The sequence below is a fragment of the Rhinatrema bivittatum genome, chromosome 9 (genome assembly GCF_901001135.1).
Source record: "Rhinatrema bivittatum chromosome 9, aRhiBiv1.1, whole genome shotgun sequence".
Lineage (NCBI taxonomy): Eukaryota > Metazoa > Chordata > Amphibia > Gymnophiona > Rhinatrematidae > Rhinatrema > Rhinatrema bivittatum.
Genome location: NC_042623.1, coordinates 166,942,434 through 166,961,213, shown reverse-complemented (window position 1 = coordinate 166,961,213; position 18,780 = coordinate 166,942,434). Strand labels below are relative to the sequence as shown.

The 18,780-nt window shown below is 42.4% G+C and overlaps 1 protein-coding gene across 1 annotated transcript in view; it reads right to left on the bottom strand.

Annotated features, from left to right (window-relative positions):
* Positions 1 to 8,798: 8,798 nt before the first annotated feature.
* CROCC2 (ciliary rootlet coiled-coil, rootletin family member 2) overlaps positions 8,799 to 18,780 on the bottom strand; it is a 505,095-nt gene continuing 495,113 nt past the window's right edge. Inside the window, 1 exon segment of the mRNA XM_029616014.1 lies at positions 8,799 to 13,388. Coding sequence (XP_029471874.1) covers positions 13,305 to 13,388 — 84 coding nt within the window. The 3' untranslated portion in view covers positions 8,799 to 13,304.

Here is an 18,780-nt window from a genome sequence, read left to right as displayed (position 1 = left end):
TTTGTTATAACATTGAAATTTTCAGGCAAAATAAAAACTGAAAATGAAGGTCCCTGTAATACTGTATGCGTAGAAGAAATACCCCTTGTGGATTACAAAAGTGGCAATGAAAGCAAGATATATCATCGCCCACTGCTACGTGACAGTCATGTTTTCATGGTTACCAGTGTCATGGTTGTTTAATTTTAACAAACAAAAAATATTCTGCATCCATATTCGGAAATATTCTCATTGTTAGGCATCAAAGTAATAGCACAATCCTACATATTAAAGAATAAAGAACAATTTGTGGACATCAGCTATTTCTACCTCTTGATTTATGGAGCTTTGTACATATTATGGAAGAAAAATTCTTCTAAATGAAAGTTAAGTGCAAACCTTCATCTCATCATGATAGCCTATTGATTGGTAAAGTGTTAAGAATTTGCACTGTTCAATGTTAGACTGATTCTTGAGTAACAAAATCCAAAGTGTCTTGGCTATGATATTATCATTCTGACTGAAACCTCTGATTGCCTACTGTTGAATGTATATATAGTCCAGAGTTTGTTATGGTCATGGCATGATAAGTCCCAATAAGAAATATGATAGGATGCTGTTTATGACGTTGCCGATCTCATCTGACTGGTTGCTGCAAACTCAGTCATTTATTTAGGGTCAGAGAATTCCAGAATCATCAGTAAGAAACTATTAAAATCTGTCTCACATAAATCTCCTCACTTACGGTATATCCATTGTTTCTTGACTAATAATCCTAGAAAGGCCGAGAAATAACTACTAAGAGAAAACGTAATATTCCAGGGGCTCCTATTCTGTGCTGTTGATTGGAAATCTTAGATTTGATTTCCACCTGAGATTCCTGCCTCTAGAGTTGCATATATAACTAAATTCTTTGCAGGTTACGATACTTTAAGTTGGATTAATGTAAGACTTGTCTAAATGTACAGGTATCCCTAAAGGGTCCTTTCCTAGTTAAGTAAGTGTCTCCTCAAACACTTATGAATGAGGTCAGAGGGTAGAAATGTGGCTGCTGTTTCAGACATTCCCCAATAGGACGTATCCTTGGGGCAAGAGATTAGAGTCTGTATAACAGAGGTGTCCTTTGGGGTTTTGTGCTCTTTCTGTTCTTGCTTCTGGCTCTCCTCCAAGGAAGGTGGCTGAGGCTCAAGGTTGGAGTCATCAGGCATTTGACGAGGGAGAGTAATTGTGGGGTCCAGGATGATCCTGAGTTGGAGAAAACCCAAAGGTGACCTCTTTGAAGAGGGGAGTAGTGACAAAAAAGTCCTTGTTTGCAAGAGAAATTTCCAGCTCTAGTCCAAGAGGTGGGACTGCGGTATGGAACAGAGGAAACTTGCCAGGTTTGTGGATTTGCTCCAGGAGTTTCTGCGCTAAGTAGTGGTAGCATAAAATCACAGAGTTAGTGTTTTAAAAGATAATCTAAACATTGAACAACCCTCAACCAGAAAGAGAATTGGCAAGTTTCCTGCTTGAAGGAGACAGTCTCTACAAACTTTGCTCAGGTACCAATACAGGGAGTCCCAGCAGTGGGATCATCTCTAAAGAGTTCCCTGTTAGAGTTGGAAGAGAAGACAACTCCCATCTGCAGATTTTTTGTGTATGTGAAGCCACTGACTGTTTTGATTTTTTTTTTTTCTGTAGTCATCCATAATGTCCAAGTAATCCCATTACATTTTGTTTTGGAATAATATCCAATGCTTGGTTGTGTTATTTGACCTGGGAAGGACTCAGCAAAAATCTAATGCTTAAGGGCCCTGAAAGCTTTTCAGAAGAAGCCTGGGAGCCCCATGGGGTGTTTAATGGTCCCTCAGTTCCCTGATGTGCCACCTCTGTGTCTCCAAGGAGGATAAGGGGGCTAGATAAAGATGTTGCTGTGCACAGTCTTTCAAGACTGCAGAGATCTCTTTATCAGATCATAATCAAATACTACATTTCTCCAGTTCCTGACCCTTTGGCAACTGTGAACCATTTTTTTTGCAGAGTGCTTATCTCTTGGTCTTTAAGTCCCTCAGTTTTGGGAAATGCATGCTTTTCTGCTTTTTCACTCCAAAAATTATATTCTCTGAAATAGAGGTTAGAGAATTTAATGCAACAGGGCTAAGATTCAGAGTGGGTTAAGCAACCCTCCAGCTACAATATTCTATGGCTTGAACCTGGGAAAGACAAAACCTCTAATAGAATATGAACTTGTTTGATATTTAAACTTACAAAGTCATTTGCTAGGGTCTTCCTAACACTAAAAATGCAATAATAATTTAATCAAGGGCTTTGACCCTCAAGGGCCACACAATGGATATTCAGGATGTATACAATAAATATTCATCAGATATAGTTGCATACATAGGTCGAATAACCATTTTAATTTTCATAGTTCTTCCTGAAAACCAGTCCTGTTTGTGAATATGCCCTGCCTCCCAAACTGATGACACTGGAGACCTGATTTGACACTTCATTTTTCGTAGGCCAGGGCTTCACAAGCCTGTGAACCCCATAGCTAGTTGGGTTTTTTTTTCAGGATATCTGCAATTAATATGCATGAGATACAGTTGCAGGCAAGCACCTGGAGTACCATGTTTGGCGGGAGGCACCAATACACCTCATCAGGGGACTGGGTGCAAGTGCCGCAGGCCACAACTGTAGTGCACAAGCGTTCCTTAACCCCTATGCAGCTGCCACCATGTAATCAGAGGAGGACCCGCTCCCCCATCCCCAGCCGGCCATGCCCTCTTCCCGCGGACAGCCCAGCAACAGGACAGCAGGGGGATACTATGTCTTTTTGTTTTAACTTTTTAAATTTTGTCCCAAGAATGCAAATTTTATTAGCTTTTTTATTTCATTGTTTTCTGTGCTTGGTTATGTAAATTATGATATTTTATTGTAAACCGCTTTGACAATGCTGTATTGAATGGAGGTCAATCAAATTAAATGAATAACAGGCTGGAGAATGGGACAGAAGGGTTGGGGGATAGTAGGCAGAGAGAGGGGAGGGGGGGTCAGTGGCATACTGGGCAGGGATAAGAGCAGGAAGGGGGTTCTAGAGGAAGAGAGGGGGTCACTAGAGTACACTGCATGTTTGTTTATCAATCATCCTTTCTTGCCAAGGTGGTTTCCTTTTTATTTCAAAATGTCTTTACCTGGCTCTGGTCTGGCTACAGCAGCCAGTAGTAGAAGAAGAGGAAACACGAGGCACTGTTGCATTAGCTGGGGTGGGATGGCATGATGCTTGAGGATGGGATGACATGATGCCGGGTAGGCTTGAAGGAGGGCGGCAGTGTCTGTAGTAGCACAAGGCAGAGCTGTGGTGGTTGCTGTGGGACTGAGACAGGGATGCTGCCATCCTTCAGCACCGAAGGAGAAAGTCAAGCGAGACTGCAGGAGACACAGCGCTGGATGAGGGAAAACTGCAGTAGCAGCTGCAGCCTGCAGCAAGGAGTTCTTAGGAAACACCCCCGCCGCAGGATTTACCCGCACCCAGCGCTCCCTCAGTGATCCAGGCGTCACTGCCGATAGCAGCGGCAATCCCCCGTCAGACGCGCGATGGTGCACGCACGAATGCTGACCCCTGCTCTTATGCACAGCCACCAGAAGTTCCGGATTAGGATGCTAGCGGCAGCAATCTGTTTAAGGATCACTCTTCTTCCTACTCTTCACCTTGGCAATAGGCTTTGGTGAGTCTGCACTTCTCTGATGCTCCAATTTAAAGTTTTGCTGTTCTCCTTGTGCTCCCTTGTTTTCTCTGGTCCCTGCCTCTGCCTTGTGACTCCCTTGTTCTGTGTGTGCCATGTTCTTGTTGTCTCCTTGCATGGCTTTGACCCTCTGCCTGGTTCTGAACTTATGGATTACTGCTTGCTGCCAGCCTTGACTCTCCGCCTGGTTCTGGACTTATGGATTACTGCTTGCCGCCTGCCCCAACCTTTGGCCTGGTTACTGGATCTGCTATTGTTGCCTGTGGACTAGTCATCAGCTTACCAGATCTGTTCCAACTTCAGAATTGTGAATCTCCGCCGGCCATCTGCGCCCAAGGTAAGACAGTTGGATACTACCACCAAGGGTCCACGAGAATTTTAACAGTTTCCCGAGGCCATGGACTCGGTGGATCTGACAACCTTACAAGCCATCCCTGGCCTCACGACTCGGGTCCAGCAACAGCAGGACATTTTGGACCAAATAACAGAGGTTCTCAAAAGACTTCCAGCATGAATGGATGCTCTTGCAGTACCCATATTAGCATCAGCTCCTCTCATTCCACCTGTGAGTCCTGTTCTTCGATTACTACCACCTCCATGTTTCAGCATAGACCTTCAACAATGCAGAGGCTTCATTAATCAGTGCAGAATGCACTTTTCACTTCAGGTGTCTCTGTTCTCTACTGACAAAACGAAGGTTACCTTCATTCTATCCCTTCTCGAAAGTTCGGCCCTGGCCTGGGCGTCTCCACTTTGTGAGCAAGAGGACCCTCTATTGGATAACTTGGATCATTTTCTACGGGATTTTCATCTAGTGTTCGATGAACTGGGACATTCAGTTTCTGCAGCTTCCGATCTATAACAAATCTGACAAGGGTCTTGCTCTGTTGGGGAGTATGCCTTCAAATTTGAATGGCTTCTGAACTATGGTGGGGAGATGATAGCCTTTCGGCCATCTTCTGGCAAGGACTATCTGAGACCATAAATTGGCTGGGCAGGAACTTCCAGAATCATTGGAAGAACTGATTGGCTGGCAATCCATTTGGACCTATGGTTCCAGGAAAGATCCTGAGAGAGAGCTTCAGCTCGTCGTCCAGTCTGATTAGTGCCCACCTTTCAATGTCGGTTCTTCCAACCAAACCTCAGGAATCCTTTCTTGAATAAGACCTGACTACACCTTCAAGCCTTCCTGGATACTGTCTGGAACTGCTTGAAACCATAGAAAAAAGGCTAGAGCTAGAATATCAAATTCCTACCGAGCTTCTGAGATCTGCTCTTATGGTTTCCTCTGTCTCGGGGAACCACTTTCGGGGAGGATTACCCGAATCATGGCACCTCTGACTATGAATACTGGCCTATTACATCAGAAAAGATCTGCCTTTATATTTTGCCCTCTGCTGTCAACCAGATAATTTTGGGTTTGCCTTGGTTAATTTTTCACCACCCCTACAACAGGTCAAATAGAGCCCCAAGTACCATGAACACTGTTTGACGCCAGTGAGAGCCCTGGTGCTTAAAATTCATTTCCAACCCTGCCAAGATTACCCACCCCGTATGTGGAATTTACTGATGTCTTCAGCAAACAGCAAGCTGAGACTTTGCCTCCTTATCAAGACTATGCTGCTCTATCAAACTGCTTTCTGGGAAGATGCCTCCTCGTGGGAGCATGTACTCGCTGTCAGTCCTGGAAACAGAAGCTATGACTCAATACATTCAAGATAACTTGGTCAGAGGTTTCATCAGGCCATCTTTGCCCCGGTGGGAACTGGGTTCTTCTTCATAGGGAAAAAGAATGGGTCTCTACGGCTCTGTATTGATTATAGAGGGCTTAACGCCATTACCAAAAAAAATCGGTATCCACTGCCACTCATTCTGGAGCTTTTTGATCAGCTCAAGGGAGCACAGATATTTACTAAGCTGGATCTGCAGGGAGCTTGCAACTTGATTCGCATCTAGAAGGGAGACAAATGGAAAATTGCATTCAACACACAAGATGGCCAGTACGAATATTTAGTTATGCCATTCGAATTATGCAATGCTCCTGCAGTGTTCCAAGCTATGGTAAATGAACATAAGAACATAAGAAAATGCCATACTGGGTCAGACCAAGGGGCCTCAAGCCCAGCATCCTGTTTTCAACAGTGGCCAATCCAGGCCATAAGAACCTGGCAAGTACCCAAAAACTAAGTCTATTCCATGTTACCATTGCTAATGGCAGTGGCTATTCTCTAAGTGAACTTAATAGCAGGTAATGGACTTCTCCTCCAAGAACTTATCCAATCCTTTTTTAAACACAGCTATACTAACTGCACTAACCACATCCTCTGGCAACAAATTCCAGAGTTTAATTGTGCGTTGAGAAAAAAGAACTTTCTCTGATTAGTTTTAAATGTGCCCCATGCTAACTTCATGGAGTGCCCCCTAGTCTTTCTACTATCCGAAAGAGTAAATAACCGATTCACATCTACCCGTTCTAGACCTCTCATGATTTTAAATACCTCTATCATATCCCCCCTCAGTTGTCTCTTCTCCAAGCTGAAAAGTCCTAACCTCTTTAATCTTTCCTCATAGGGGAGTTGTTCCATTCCCCTTATCATTTTGGTAGCCCTTCTCTGTACCTTCTCCAACGCAATTATATCTTTTTTGAGATGCGGTGACCAGAATTGTACACAGTATTCAAGGTGCGGTCTGACCATGGAGCGATACAGAGGCATTATGGCATTTTCCGTTTTATTCACCATTCTCTTTCTAATAATTCCCAACATTCTGTTTGCTTTTTTGACTGCCGCAGCACACTGAACCGACGATTTCAATGTGTTATCCACTATGACACCTAGATCTCTTTCTTGGGTTGTAGCACCTAATATGGAACCCAACATTGTGTAATTATAGCATGGGCTATTTTTCCCTATTTGCATCACCTTGCACATTAAATTTAATCTGCCATTTGGATGCCCAATTTTCTAGTCTCACAAGGTCTTCCTGCAATTTATCACAATCTGCTTGTGATTTAACTACTCTGAACAATTTTGTGTCATCTGCAAATTTGATTGTCTCACTCGTCGTATTTCTTTCCAGATCATTTATAAATATATTGAAAAGTAAGGGTCCCAATACAGATCCCTGAGGCACTCCACTGTCCACTCCCTTCCACTGAGAAAATTGTCCATTTAATCCTACTCTCTGTTTCCTGTCTTTTAGCCAGTTTGCAATCCATGAAAGGACATCGCCACCTATCCCATGACTTCTTACTTTTCCTAGAAGCCTCTCAAGAGGAACTTTGTCAAACGCCTTCTGAAAATCCAAGTATATTATATCTACCGGTTCACCTTTATCCACATGTTTATTAACTCCTTCAAAAAAGTGAAGCAGATTTGTGAGGCAAGACTTGCCCTGGGTATAGCCATGCTGACTTTGTTCCATTAAACCTTGTCTTTTTATATGTTCTGTGATTCTGATGTTTAGAACACTTTCCACTATTTTTCCTGGCACTGAAGTCAGGCTAACCGATCTGTATTTTCCCGGATCACCCCTGGAGCGATCACATTCACACGTTCTCGTATATTTGGATGACATTCTTATTTTTTCCAAGACACTAGATCAGCATAAAGACCATGTATGACAGGTCCTGCAATAACTGCGTGAACACAGGTTGTATGCCAAATTAGAGAAATGTGCCTTTCACCAAGAAGAATTACCCTTCCTAGGTTATATAATCTCTCAAACTGTTCTACAAATGGATCCATAGAAACTCAAGGCCATCCTGGACTGGCCACAACCAGTGGGCCTCAAGGCATTACAATGGTTTCTAGGATTCTCTAATTATTACCACCAGTTCATCCATGAATACTCTTCACTGGTGGCCCCCCTCACTGCCTTAACCCAAAAGGGGTGGATGCTCACAATTGGACCCAAGAGGTGGTTCAGGCCTTTCAACAATTAAAAGGGGAATTCATTAAGGATCCCTACTTGCGACATCCAGATCCCATTCGACTATTCATTGTCGAGGTAGATGCCTCCTCCTTAGGAGTAGGTGCAGTTCTTCTACAACCAGATACTGATGGGAAATTGATTTCATGTGCATATTTTTCTAAAAGGATCTCCTCCACAGAAAAGAATTACTTGACAGGAGATCGAAAGCTTCTCACAGTTAATCTAACACTGGAGGAATGACACCAACTTCTAGAGGAAGCCAGATATACAGTCACTATCTATACCGACCATAAAAATTTGGCATATCTGTCTCATGCTCAGTGGTTTAATCCATGACAAGCCCGATGGTCTCTATTTTTCAGCTGTTTTGACTTCAACTTATGTTTCCGTCCAGCGAGAAAAATCAATGGGCTGATGCTCTATCCAGAAGTTTTGACCCTGATGAAATTCACGATCCACCTCGTCATATTATAGAACTAGCCAGAATCATGATTGCTTCTACTCTAACAGTTCCAAGCGTTTGCAAGAATGGGTCCTTTGATGGGCCCATGACTCATGCATTGCAGGTCACCCAGGACTTCGACATACCATGGAGCTCCTCTTCTGACACTATTGGTGGCCTCAGTGAAAGAACGACATCAAAAGGTATGTGGAATCCGGGAAACTATAGACCAGTGAGCCTGACTTCAGTGCCAGGAAAAATAGTAGAAACTATTCTAAAGATCAAAATCACAGAGCATATAGAAAGACATGGTTTAATGGAACATAGCATGGATTTACCCAAGGCAAGTCTTGCCTCATAAATCTGCTTCATTTTTTTGAAGGGGTTAATAAACATGTGGACAAAGGTGAATCAGCCAATGTAGTGTATTTGGATTTTCAGAAGATATTTGACAAAGTCACTCAATTCTTTTTCACTCAGCGCATAGTTAAGCTCTGGAATTCATTGCCAGAGGATGTGTTACAACAATTAGTGTAACTGCGTTTAAAAAAGGTTTGGATACGTTCCTAGAGGAAAAATCCATAAACTGCTATTACGGTAATTAATAAGCAATAATAGCTTGTGATTTATCTAATGTTAATGTACTTGCCAGATACTTGTGACTTGGATTGGCCGCTGTTGGAAACAGGATGCTGGGCTTGATGGACCCTTGGTCTGACCCAGTATGGCATATCTTATGTTCATATGTTCTTATGTACTCTAACCATTACCGGCCCATGAGGAACCCTGGAGCTTCCTCGCCACAGACTTCATTACAGACCTTCCTCCTTCTGAAGGAAACAATACGATTTTGGTAATTATAGACTGCTTATCAAGAATGGCCCACTTTGTTGCTGTACCTGGACTGCCCTCTACACCAGAGTTGGTGCAATTGTTTACACAGCATATGTTCCAGTTACACGGTCTCCCTCATCACATCCAGTCTTTCCGTGGAGTCCAGCTTACTGTCCGTTACTGAAGGGGCATATGTAAGAAATTTGGAATCCACTTCGATTTCTCCTCAGCATACCACCATCAATCTAATGGATTAGCAGAATGTATTAATAAATCACTCAAAACCTTTTTGCGATGTTACATGAACCAATGTCAGGATGACTGGTCCTCCTTCCTTTCTTGGGCGGAGATGTGCTATAATAATCATGTTAATCAAGCTACAGGGGCCTCACCTTTCTATTTAGTTTTGGACAACATCCTTGGGTACCAATGCCTATAGCTACACCATCAACTTGCCCTGCCGTTAGTCTTGTTAGCCAAGAACTACAAGATCTCTGGCAAAATATACATCAACTCCTGGAACAGGCTGCTGCTTGATCTAAAAAGCAGATGGATAAAAAGCAAGTTCCCATAACCTCCGATTATGAATGCCTTCACTGAAGTTCGCTCCTTGTTTTGTGGGACCTTATCAAGTTGATCAATAGATAGGAAATGTGACATATAAACTCAGGCTACCTCCCACATTTAGAATTCACGATGTATTTCATGTATTTCTCCTCAAGCCTGCTGTTTTGTCTTGGCCATCTAGAAAGTTGTCACACTTCTACCTATGATGAGGAGAACGCTTGGGAGCCCACGAGTAATATTCAAGCCACTCAACTCATCCATGAATTTCATCTATGCTTTACATTAAAACCCAGACCTAGAAGACAGGGAAGAAGACCTTGCATGGGATGTACTGTTAGGAAACACCCCCGCTGTGGGACTTACCCACACTCAGTGCTCCCTCGGCGATCCAGGTGTCACTGCCATAGCAGCGGAAGTCCCCTGTCAGATGCGCTATGGTGCACACATGAATGCCGACACACCCGCTCTTATGCGCAGCCACCAGAAATTCCGGCTTAGTACGCTAGTGGCAGCAACCTATTTATGGATCACTCTTCTTCCTACTCTTCGCCTCGGCAATGGGCCTTGGTATATCTGCGCTTCTCTGCTGCTCCAATTTCAAGTTTTGCTATTCTCCTTATGCGTCCTTGTTTTCTCTGATCCCTGTCTCTGCCTTGTTACTCCCTTGTTATGTGTGTGTCGTGTTCTTGTCCTCTCCTTGTCTGGCTTTGACCCTCCGCCTGGTTCTGGACTTGTGGATTACTGCTTGCCGCCTGCCCCAACCTTTGGCCTGGTTTCAGGATCTGCTATTGTTGCCTGCGGACTAGTCATTTGCTTTCCACTCTAGAACCATGAATCCCCGCCGGCCATCTATGCTCAAGGTAAGACAGTTGGATATTACCATCAAGGGTCCATGAGAATTCTAACAGGAGTAGGGCCCCACCGAGTTGAGAGAGAGGGAGAAAAGCAGTGACGAGAAAATGAGTAGCATACACAAACTGCTATTTGTTGCAGCTTGATACACTCTCTCCCCTCTCACTTCTTCTGTGGCTAAAGGAAAAAGAAGGAAGCTGATTGGTGCAATGTGGTAGGGGAATAATTGTGCTTTGGGGAGAACCAGGAGCAGGAAAGAGGCCGGCAGAGAATTGCCACAATAAACTGGTAAACTGTCCAGATCCTGATGATGAGGGGGCTTGGTAGTATACAGCACACCCCTTTGTAAGTTGGTGGTTCCTGTGCTATACTGTGCACTACGGATGCTAAGCCCCAGCTCATGACTTTCAGTGTGAGCCCTGTCGACAAGAAAAGGTTGGGGCAGGGGTTACACTGAGTCTTCAATGTATGTAAATTTACCTTATATATATTCATAGCAGATATCATGAAAACTTGAAATGCTGTGCGGTCTCCAGAACGAATATGGGAAGTTCTGACCTATGCTGTCTTAGTCTTTGGGGAAAGAATATTACTAACAATTTAAATGGTGTGAGAAGAAGTCATGCTCAGTTTCAGATTTTTAGTTCTCTAGTACATAAGCCTATGGCCCCTCCCATTTAGTAGTGTCTTTATCATTTATAAATAAATATTCTTTAGCTGTCATTAAAATGATATATTGTCTATTAAAGGAAAAACAAGATTAAGAATTTTTAAAGCTGTACTAATCAAATACTTTGAACCAAACAATAATGGGGAAAAAATGTGTAGTAATGATAACAGGTGAAGTCCATAGCAGTTCCAAGATGGCTGCAACTATTGTCATGGTAACAGTCCTGTGGTTCCTGCAAGGATTTGCCTGGAGCCTGCAGGCTGAGCTGTGTAGGCGGATCTGTAGCAATTTTAAATTTAACACATTAAACTGCATCTTATGGCCAAAGAGTCACAAGACGGCTTGGCTTTGAGCTAATCCCAGACACCTGCCAGCGTGACAAAGGCCGGCAGGATATAAAGACTAGAAGGATTACCCAGTCCTCTTTGGGTGTGGCTGAACTGAGCATAGTACACTCTTTCTCCAAGGGGCTTTCAGTACAAGCTGTTTCTCATTACTGCCAGTGGAAATATTGTATTTGCCATGGAATTCGCCTGCATTTGTACAGCAATGCTCAGTGCTGGAGATGGAGTGGTGAGATGGGAAGTGACTTCACAATACACTTGGAGGTTTTACCAATGAAAAGTGAAGATACACAGGACAATTTGAAAATAAAGGCAAGAAAGTGAATTCTGGAATATTAAAAGTTGCCACCTGTCTCAGTTTAGGAGGGAAGATCCTTGAGTCTGGTTATAAAAATCCATTAATCTTTTCACATCTTTCCCTAAAAGATTTATCATATCTAATCTGTTTCAGCAAGACAGTGGAACATCCTTAATTTTCAGTCTGAGAGGAGAGGTGAGGGGTACACAGATATGCACAAGCAGAGGTACCCTCTAGTTCCATGCCACCTGGACAGGCTGAGCCAGTCCTGGTTTTATCTTCTTTTCATGCATTTCTGTTTCAATATAAGCATAGTCTCTTTTTCTGTAAAACCAGAACTGCCCTTGGCAGTCCCAAATTGTTTGCAAATTCTAGTAACATTATGGACATGCAGTCCCAAGCCTGAGAGGAGCATAAAATGGTGCATTATGTGCTCTACTAGTGAGCAACAAAGATGTAAAAGATATTATAGACCTGATAAGCAATGTCATTACCCATAGACACAGAATGGGAGAAAAGCTTTAGTGAATCAGGCCAATGAAGGGCAAATGCATAGGCCAATCATAGAAGAAGGAAGTGACATCATAAATTCCAGCTATAACTCAAGTCAATGTGTGAGGTGGAATTCGGTGAAACATTGTTTTAAATGGAGATAAAAGGAAGCCATTGTACTCACAGGGTTTAAAGAGTTCTTACACCAGTTCCTAAAATTAATTCAAACAAATTGTCAGAAAGAGCAGCAAAAAGAGCAGTAGTTAGTCTCTCTAACAATTTATTTGAATAAAATTTGGTAAATAAATAGCTTGTATCCAGGATGTTTTGATGAACAGCAGGTGGATTGGGGCTTGTCAGAGCTGTGTTCTTGCATGTTGCTCTCATGAGAAACAACAAATCCTGTGGTACCCTTACCACAAAATATCAGGAAAAACGTGCAGTTACTTCTTATTGCTAATGTATATGTTTTTAAAAATTGTTGAATGGGCAAGCATGGTTAATAAAAAAAACAACACTTTGTCAACTATTTCCTAAAGGCACAAGAGAAAAAGTGACTTGATAAAGGTCATAGAAAGAGTATGATGTCACTATCTATCCATTGTCTGGAGGTTATTAATGCTACTCCCAGCTGGGACACATTTCCTCCCTGTGTTTGATTGTGATTTAAATCTCCTAATATCAGAGTCTCTTTTACTGAAGTTCCTGAGCCTAATACTGGGAAGTCTTACTTGAGTCCTGAATGTGAAATGTGCACTGGATCAGGCTGGAGACGTGTGAAGGCTGATAGCACCTTTAAAACTGAGCACATGTTAATGGAGGAAATGTGTAAAGGACCCTCTGATGGCTGAGATTAATGACGTTTACTGCCACTGGAGCTAATTATTTCTTTAAGAGCACCAGGTCGCTGGGTCCCAGCCACAGATCCGTATGCAATGCCATTTCAGTCTTTTTTTTCCCCACCTCTCCTAGGACAGCTACTGTCCCATTGTGTTCGCAATGGCCTCGTCTTGGCCTTGTAGTTCAGAAATCCCAAATGAGGTAAGAGAAGCCAGAATCTTTGCTTTTCAGATGTAGTGTTGACTGCATCAGATTCTGGTTCTGTTCCAGGCTGATGATCCAACTTGCCAGTCAGTTGCACAGGAGGGGCAGGATCAGTTGGCGCTGCTCACTTTCCTGGTCGAAGGGCCTGACTGATATACAGCTGTCTCCGGCGCAGCTCCTGCTCTAGCTGCTCCTTCAGAACATTCACCTGGGAAGAGATGAAGTAATAGATAATACTCTAGCATGGGAAGCTGGGGACATTGCCATGTGTTGCTGAGAGGGAGATGAAAGTGTGGGAAACTGCTGGAGATTTGGAGGCTGTGAGAATCACTACAGAAAACTTGATGTTGTGATGTTTCAGGTTTAAAAGCAGAGATCAGGAAAATGTCAGGGGGTGGGTTCATCGCTTTCTCTTGTCCACAGAGGAATGAAGAGTCAGAGGTGAGATCTCAGTGCATTTTCTCTTGGGGACAGAGAGAGGGAAGTGTCTCTGTGTGTGTCAGAGAGAGATACTAAATGACTCAGATCAAATATCTGCTGTATGCGGAAAATCTGATTATTTTATCCCCTAACCCAAACATTTAGCAAAAAAAAAAAAATGCCAGAGACCCACTGCAAATTATGGGCCCTACAGGTGAGTCTGGAAAAAATATAAATTATGATTTTCCAGACAAAATAAACAAGCGATCTCCAACAGAAACTCAAATTTTACATAAATAACTAAGACATAGAGCACACCCTAGACTGACATTAAGTGCATCTGGAAGTTTTAAATTGCCTACAAAGATACTACAAGAAAAAGCTTTTATATGTAATAAAGAATTGCTTGGCCACTTTCAACCCTCCAGTAAAATTACTAGCAATAAAACTACTAGCAAAATTACTTTGGGTGTGAAGTCTGGATCTATCATTAAACAAGAACTATGCAGAATAGAACAGAACCCCATATGCTTTAGTAGCCACATTCTGGACTGACTCCAACCAGTTTATATCCTCCAGAATTGTACACAGTATTCCAAGTGAGGTCTCACCAGGGACCTATATAGGGGCAATATCACCTCCCTTTTTCTGCTGACCATTCCTCTCCCTATGCAGCCAAATATCCTTCTGGCTTTTACCACTGCTTTATATATCTGTTTGGCAATTTTCAGATCATCAGATACAATCACCCCCAAATCCCACTCTTCCTTTGTGCTTAGAAGAATTTCATATCCAATACTGTACCTTTCCCTTGGGTTTTGCATCCTAACTGGGGAGGGGAAGAGGAATCGCCTAGTGGTTAGAGCAGTGGGCTACAAACCAGGAGACCAGGGTTTGAGTCCCACTGTTGCTCCTTGTGACATTGGGCAAGTCACTTTACCCTCCATTGCCTCAGGTACAAACTTAGATTATAAGCCCTCTGGGGATAGGGAAATATCTACAGTACTTGAATGTAAACCAATGGATATCTCAGATCAAATGTTGGTAAATAATAAAATAAATGCATTACTTTGCATTTTTTAGCATTAAATCTTAGCTGCCAGCCCTTACATCATTCCTTGAGCTGAGGAGGAATCTAGTGAAATTAGACCTCCTTTTGTATCATGGAACCTCAGCATGGTTTGTCCAAGCTGATAGTTCTCTTTCAGCCACTGCACACCTACTATCTGAAGTACCTGATCTGAAAAGTTATATTTTTCGTGGCAGTTACTTCAGTGCACAGGATCAGTGCCCTTTAGGTCTTAGTGACTTATCCACCTTACACAAAGATTTCATGACAGGGTGGTCTTGCCCAAGGTGATGTCAGAATTCCATCTTAACCAGTCGATCCTTCCTATTGGAAGAGATCTACAAGGCTGCAATATGGAGTTCTCTCCACTCATTCACATTACATTATTGTTTGGACAAAGATGGTTAATGCGACTGCAGGTTGGCCAATCTGACCTCCAGAATTTGTTTGAGGTGTAGAACCCAACTCTATTCCTGCCTAGGGCTCATTGTTTTTGTTTCAGGTTGCCCCCTCCTTTGGATAATTGCATGTAAAAAAGGCTTGTTGCCAACAAAAATATGGTTGTGCCCTTTGGTACTGGGTTTTTGTTGTTCCCCTTTTTTGTTTGGGGTCGTCTGTAGCTAAGGATCACTCATGTATGAGGACTGCCATCCTACTTGTCCTTGGAGAAAGCAAAGAAGCTTACCTGTAACAAGTGTTCTCCAAAGACAGCAGGATGTCAGTCCTCACAATTCCTGCCCGCTTCCCCATAGAGCTGGGTTTTCACTTTTTCTGTTTAGCTATATTATTAGATTGAGGGGACCCATGTGCACACGTGGTATAATGCATGCTGTAGGCATGCTCAGTGAGGCTCAGTCAAAGTTCTAGAAACTTTGACATAAGGTTTTCATGCCGGGCTCCATCAAATGATGTCACCCATGTGTGAGGAGTGATGTCCGGCTGTCCTCGGAGAACATCTGCTAAAAGTAAGCAACACCGCTTTCCTTGGTTTGTGGTGTGTTCTGCTGCTGAACACGAGGGTACTAATAAGGATATTGTTCGCATCTACTCCTTGAATATAAGTGTGGCCTCCAATAGGGTTGATGCTGACCCTTTCTAGAAATAGATGGCTGTTCAGTCATAACTGCTGAAAGGTTATGGAGGAGGGTAGCACTGTGATCTTTAATAACATATAATGTTGCCTTTACTTTGTCTCCAAAAATATTATTGCCCATGCATGAAGAGTCTGCAAGCTTCTCATACACATATTCATTCTTTCCTGAAACATGCAGCCAAGCCATCATTCTGGCCCCAATGGCTGTTACTGAAGTGCTGAAAGAAGTACCATAGGCGTCGTTAGCAGTTATAATTAGATGTTTATCACATTCTTCTTGAATTACTGGAATGGTCCATTTTATCTATTGGAAGTGATACTGGGATAGTCTGCAGCCTCTGCAGGCAAGAATACTTTTAATGTACCACATACAACTGATGAGCCACTATTCTGGAGTTCAGCATGAATGCTTGGAAAAATGTTGTTGGAATGTACCTTAGAACATTTAGCTTTTTCAGAGCTGGCTCTACTTGCATTAATTGATGGAAGAGCTGGATCTTGTGATGTCGGAGATGGTTGAACTTTGTATTTGAGATTTAACTTTCTTGTTACAAGAAGGTTAGACAAAGGTGTTTGCTACAATCTTGATTGAAGTTCCTGAAGAAGTCTCTGTACTGGAACTGCTATTACTTGCTGGGCACTTGGATATATTTGAATATGCCAAACATATCTTCTCTAGGTTCTGTTTCTTCTTGTAAACTGAATGGAATTCTTTGGCCATTTTTGGCACAAAGCACATGATATGTCATGTTCTCAGGAGGAGATGTACTACTAGGATGATGATGGGAGGGATCTGAAGGAAGACCTGTGGATTCTTCATCATCTGAATGAGAGAAAGGCATAAGATGACTCTGAGCCTTCCTGTGAATCAGAAAGTTATGGGACTAGATGAAGTATATCCCAGAATATTGAAGAAACTAAGAAGGTGCTGACTGTACCCCACATAGCTCTGCTGAAACTTATCACTCGAAATATGAGAGGATCCAAGAGATTAGAGAAAAGAAAGTGTAGTATCATTTCACAGTGGTGAGAAGGTAGAAGGGAGTTGGGCATCATAATGGAAGCACTACTGAAGGATAGAATAGTGCAGTACCTTAAGGCAATTGGGATACAGAATCATAGGAAACATGGTTTCCCCAAGGGGAAATTCTTGCCAAGAAAAACTGATTGACCAGATAAGTAGATCACAGAGTGTATTAGATGTGATCTACCTGAATCTCACACTGTTCTATGTAGATGACTGGTAAGCAAACTAGTCAGTCTTTGAGTTAGAAGAAAATTATAAACTGGTTGAGAAGTTGGTTGAGTAACAGGTCTGAGAGAGTGGTAGTCTGGTGAAGGGAAGGTAATCAGCAAAGTGCCATAAGGATCAGTGCTAATCTTAGTCCTCTTCAGTGTCTTTTATAAGTGACAGAGAGGAACAGTTAGAAGGGAAAGTGTGCCTACTTGTAGGTGTTATGTCAGGCAGTATAAATAAGATGAAGAATGGATTTAGAAACTTCAAATGTTTGGCAGCAATACTTTAATCAAGAAAGGCAAAATCATGAATTTGGGATGCAGAAATAGTTTTTTTGGGGGGGTGGAGAACTAGAAGTTATTAAACAAGCAAGAGACATCATCTCTGATGACCTTAAGGTAACCAATCAATGTGACAAGTTTGAAAAGCTAATGGAACACTTGGGTACACAAGTATTACTTCAGTAGAGGCCTCTGGTGAGATTCCACTATGAGAATTATATTCAGTTCTGAAGACCACATATGACATTTACTAAGAACAGGCAATTCAAAGGAGGGCCACCAAAATCTCCCACACTATAAGCTGTACAGAGATCCAGTAAAAAAGCTAATGATGTACACTATAGATTAGAAAGAAGGGAAAAGAAAGATATGATACAAAGATTCAGATATCTAGCAGGCTTCAAAAAATTACCAGACGATAGTATTTTCCATGGATTACAAAGTCCAAGAACAAGAGGGTCATCATATAAAACCAAGGGAGGGAAAACGCAAAAGGAATGTGAGAAAAGTTATAAAAGGTGTTCTCCATAGACAGCAGGATAATTCAGTCACATAATAGGTAATATCATCCGATGACACTGAGATGGAAAGCTTTCTTAGAGTCAGAAAAAGCTATAAAGTCTTTTTGAGCATGTGTGGATGTTCCAACGCAGCCACCTGTCCATAAATCTCCTCAATCTTAATAGCAAACTAAGCTTCAACTCTAAAGAGGAGGTGGGATGGACTGTATGGCTCATTTATCCTGCTGTCTACAGAGAACAACTGTTACAGGTAAGCAACTTTCACCATGGACAAGCAAGATAATATCAGTCATGCAAATGGGGACTCCCAAGTTAAGGGTTGTATATGATTAGTGTGTTATATTTTCATGTCAGTAGGGATCATTGCAATCGTTATGCTGCCCGAGGATGGAGGGTAGAGTTGAAAGAATTAATTAAATAAGCTTTGAAGAACTGCTAGTCCAAAGCTGCAGTCTTGAGATGAAGCAGCCTCTAGGCAGTAATGAGCAGTGAAGATATGGAGAGAAGACCATCTATTAACTTTGCAGATATCTTCTACGGAAGCAGAGTACTGATGTGCTAAAGAAGTGAACATCGTAAATTTATGTTGTGCGCCCTTTAGCCACGGGCGCCACTCTTCAAGAATCAACTTTATGGCAAGCAATTCACGGTCCCCGATAATGTAATTTTGCTCTGCCGATGTTATGGTTATTGATGTTTGGGTGGATCCTTGGACACTGTGGCAGCTGACCACGCCCATGGGGGGCAGTCCCGTGAGGGACCATGATGTCAGGCTAGACTCTGGACACACAAACACAGATTTGAATCTTTTATTAAACAGTTGTGGAAACCACCAGAGGTGGCAGTAGTGAGTAGTAGATGTTGAGCCCGGCTGGGCACATATCCCACAGGACGCTAGAACAGCGAATCCTCTGCTTGGCTGTGCTGTAGTGGAAAGAGACTGAGAGTTATGAGTACATAGTGAGAAGCATACAGAGTC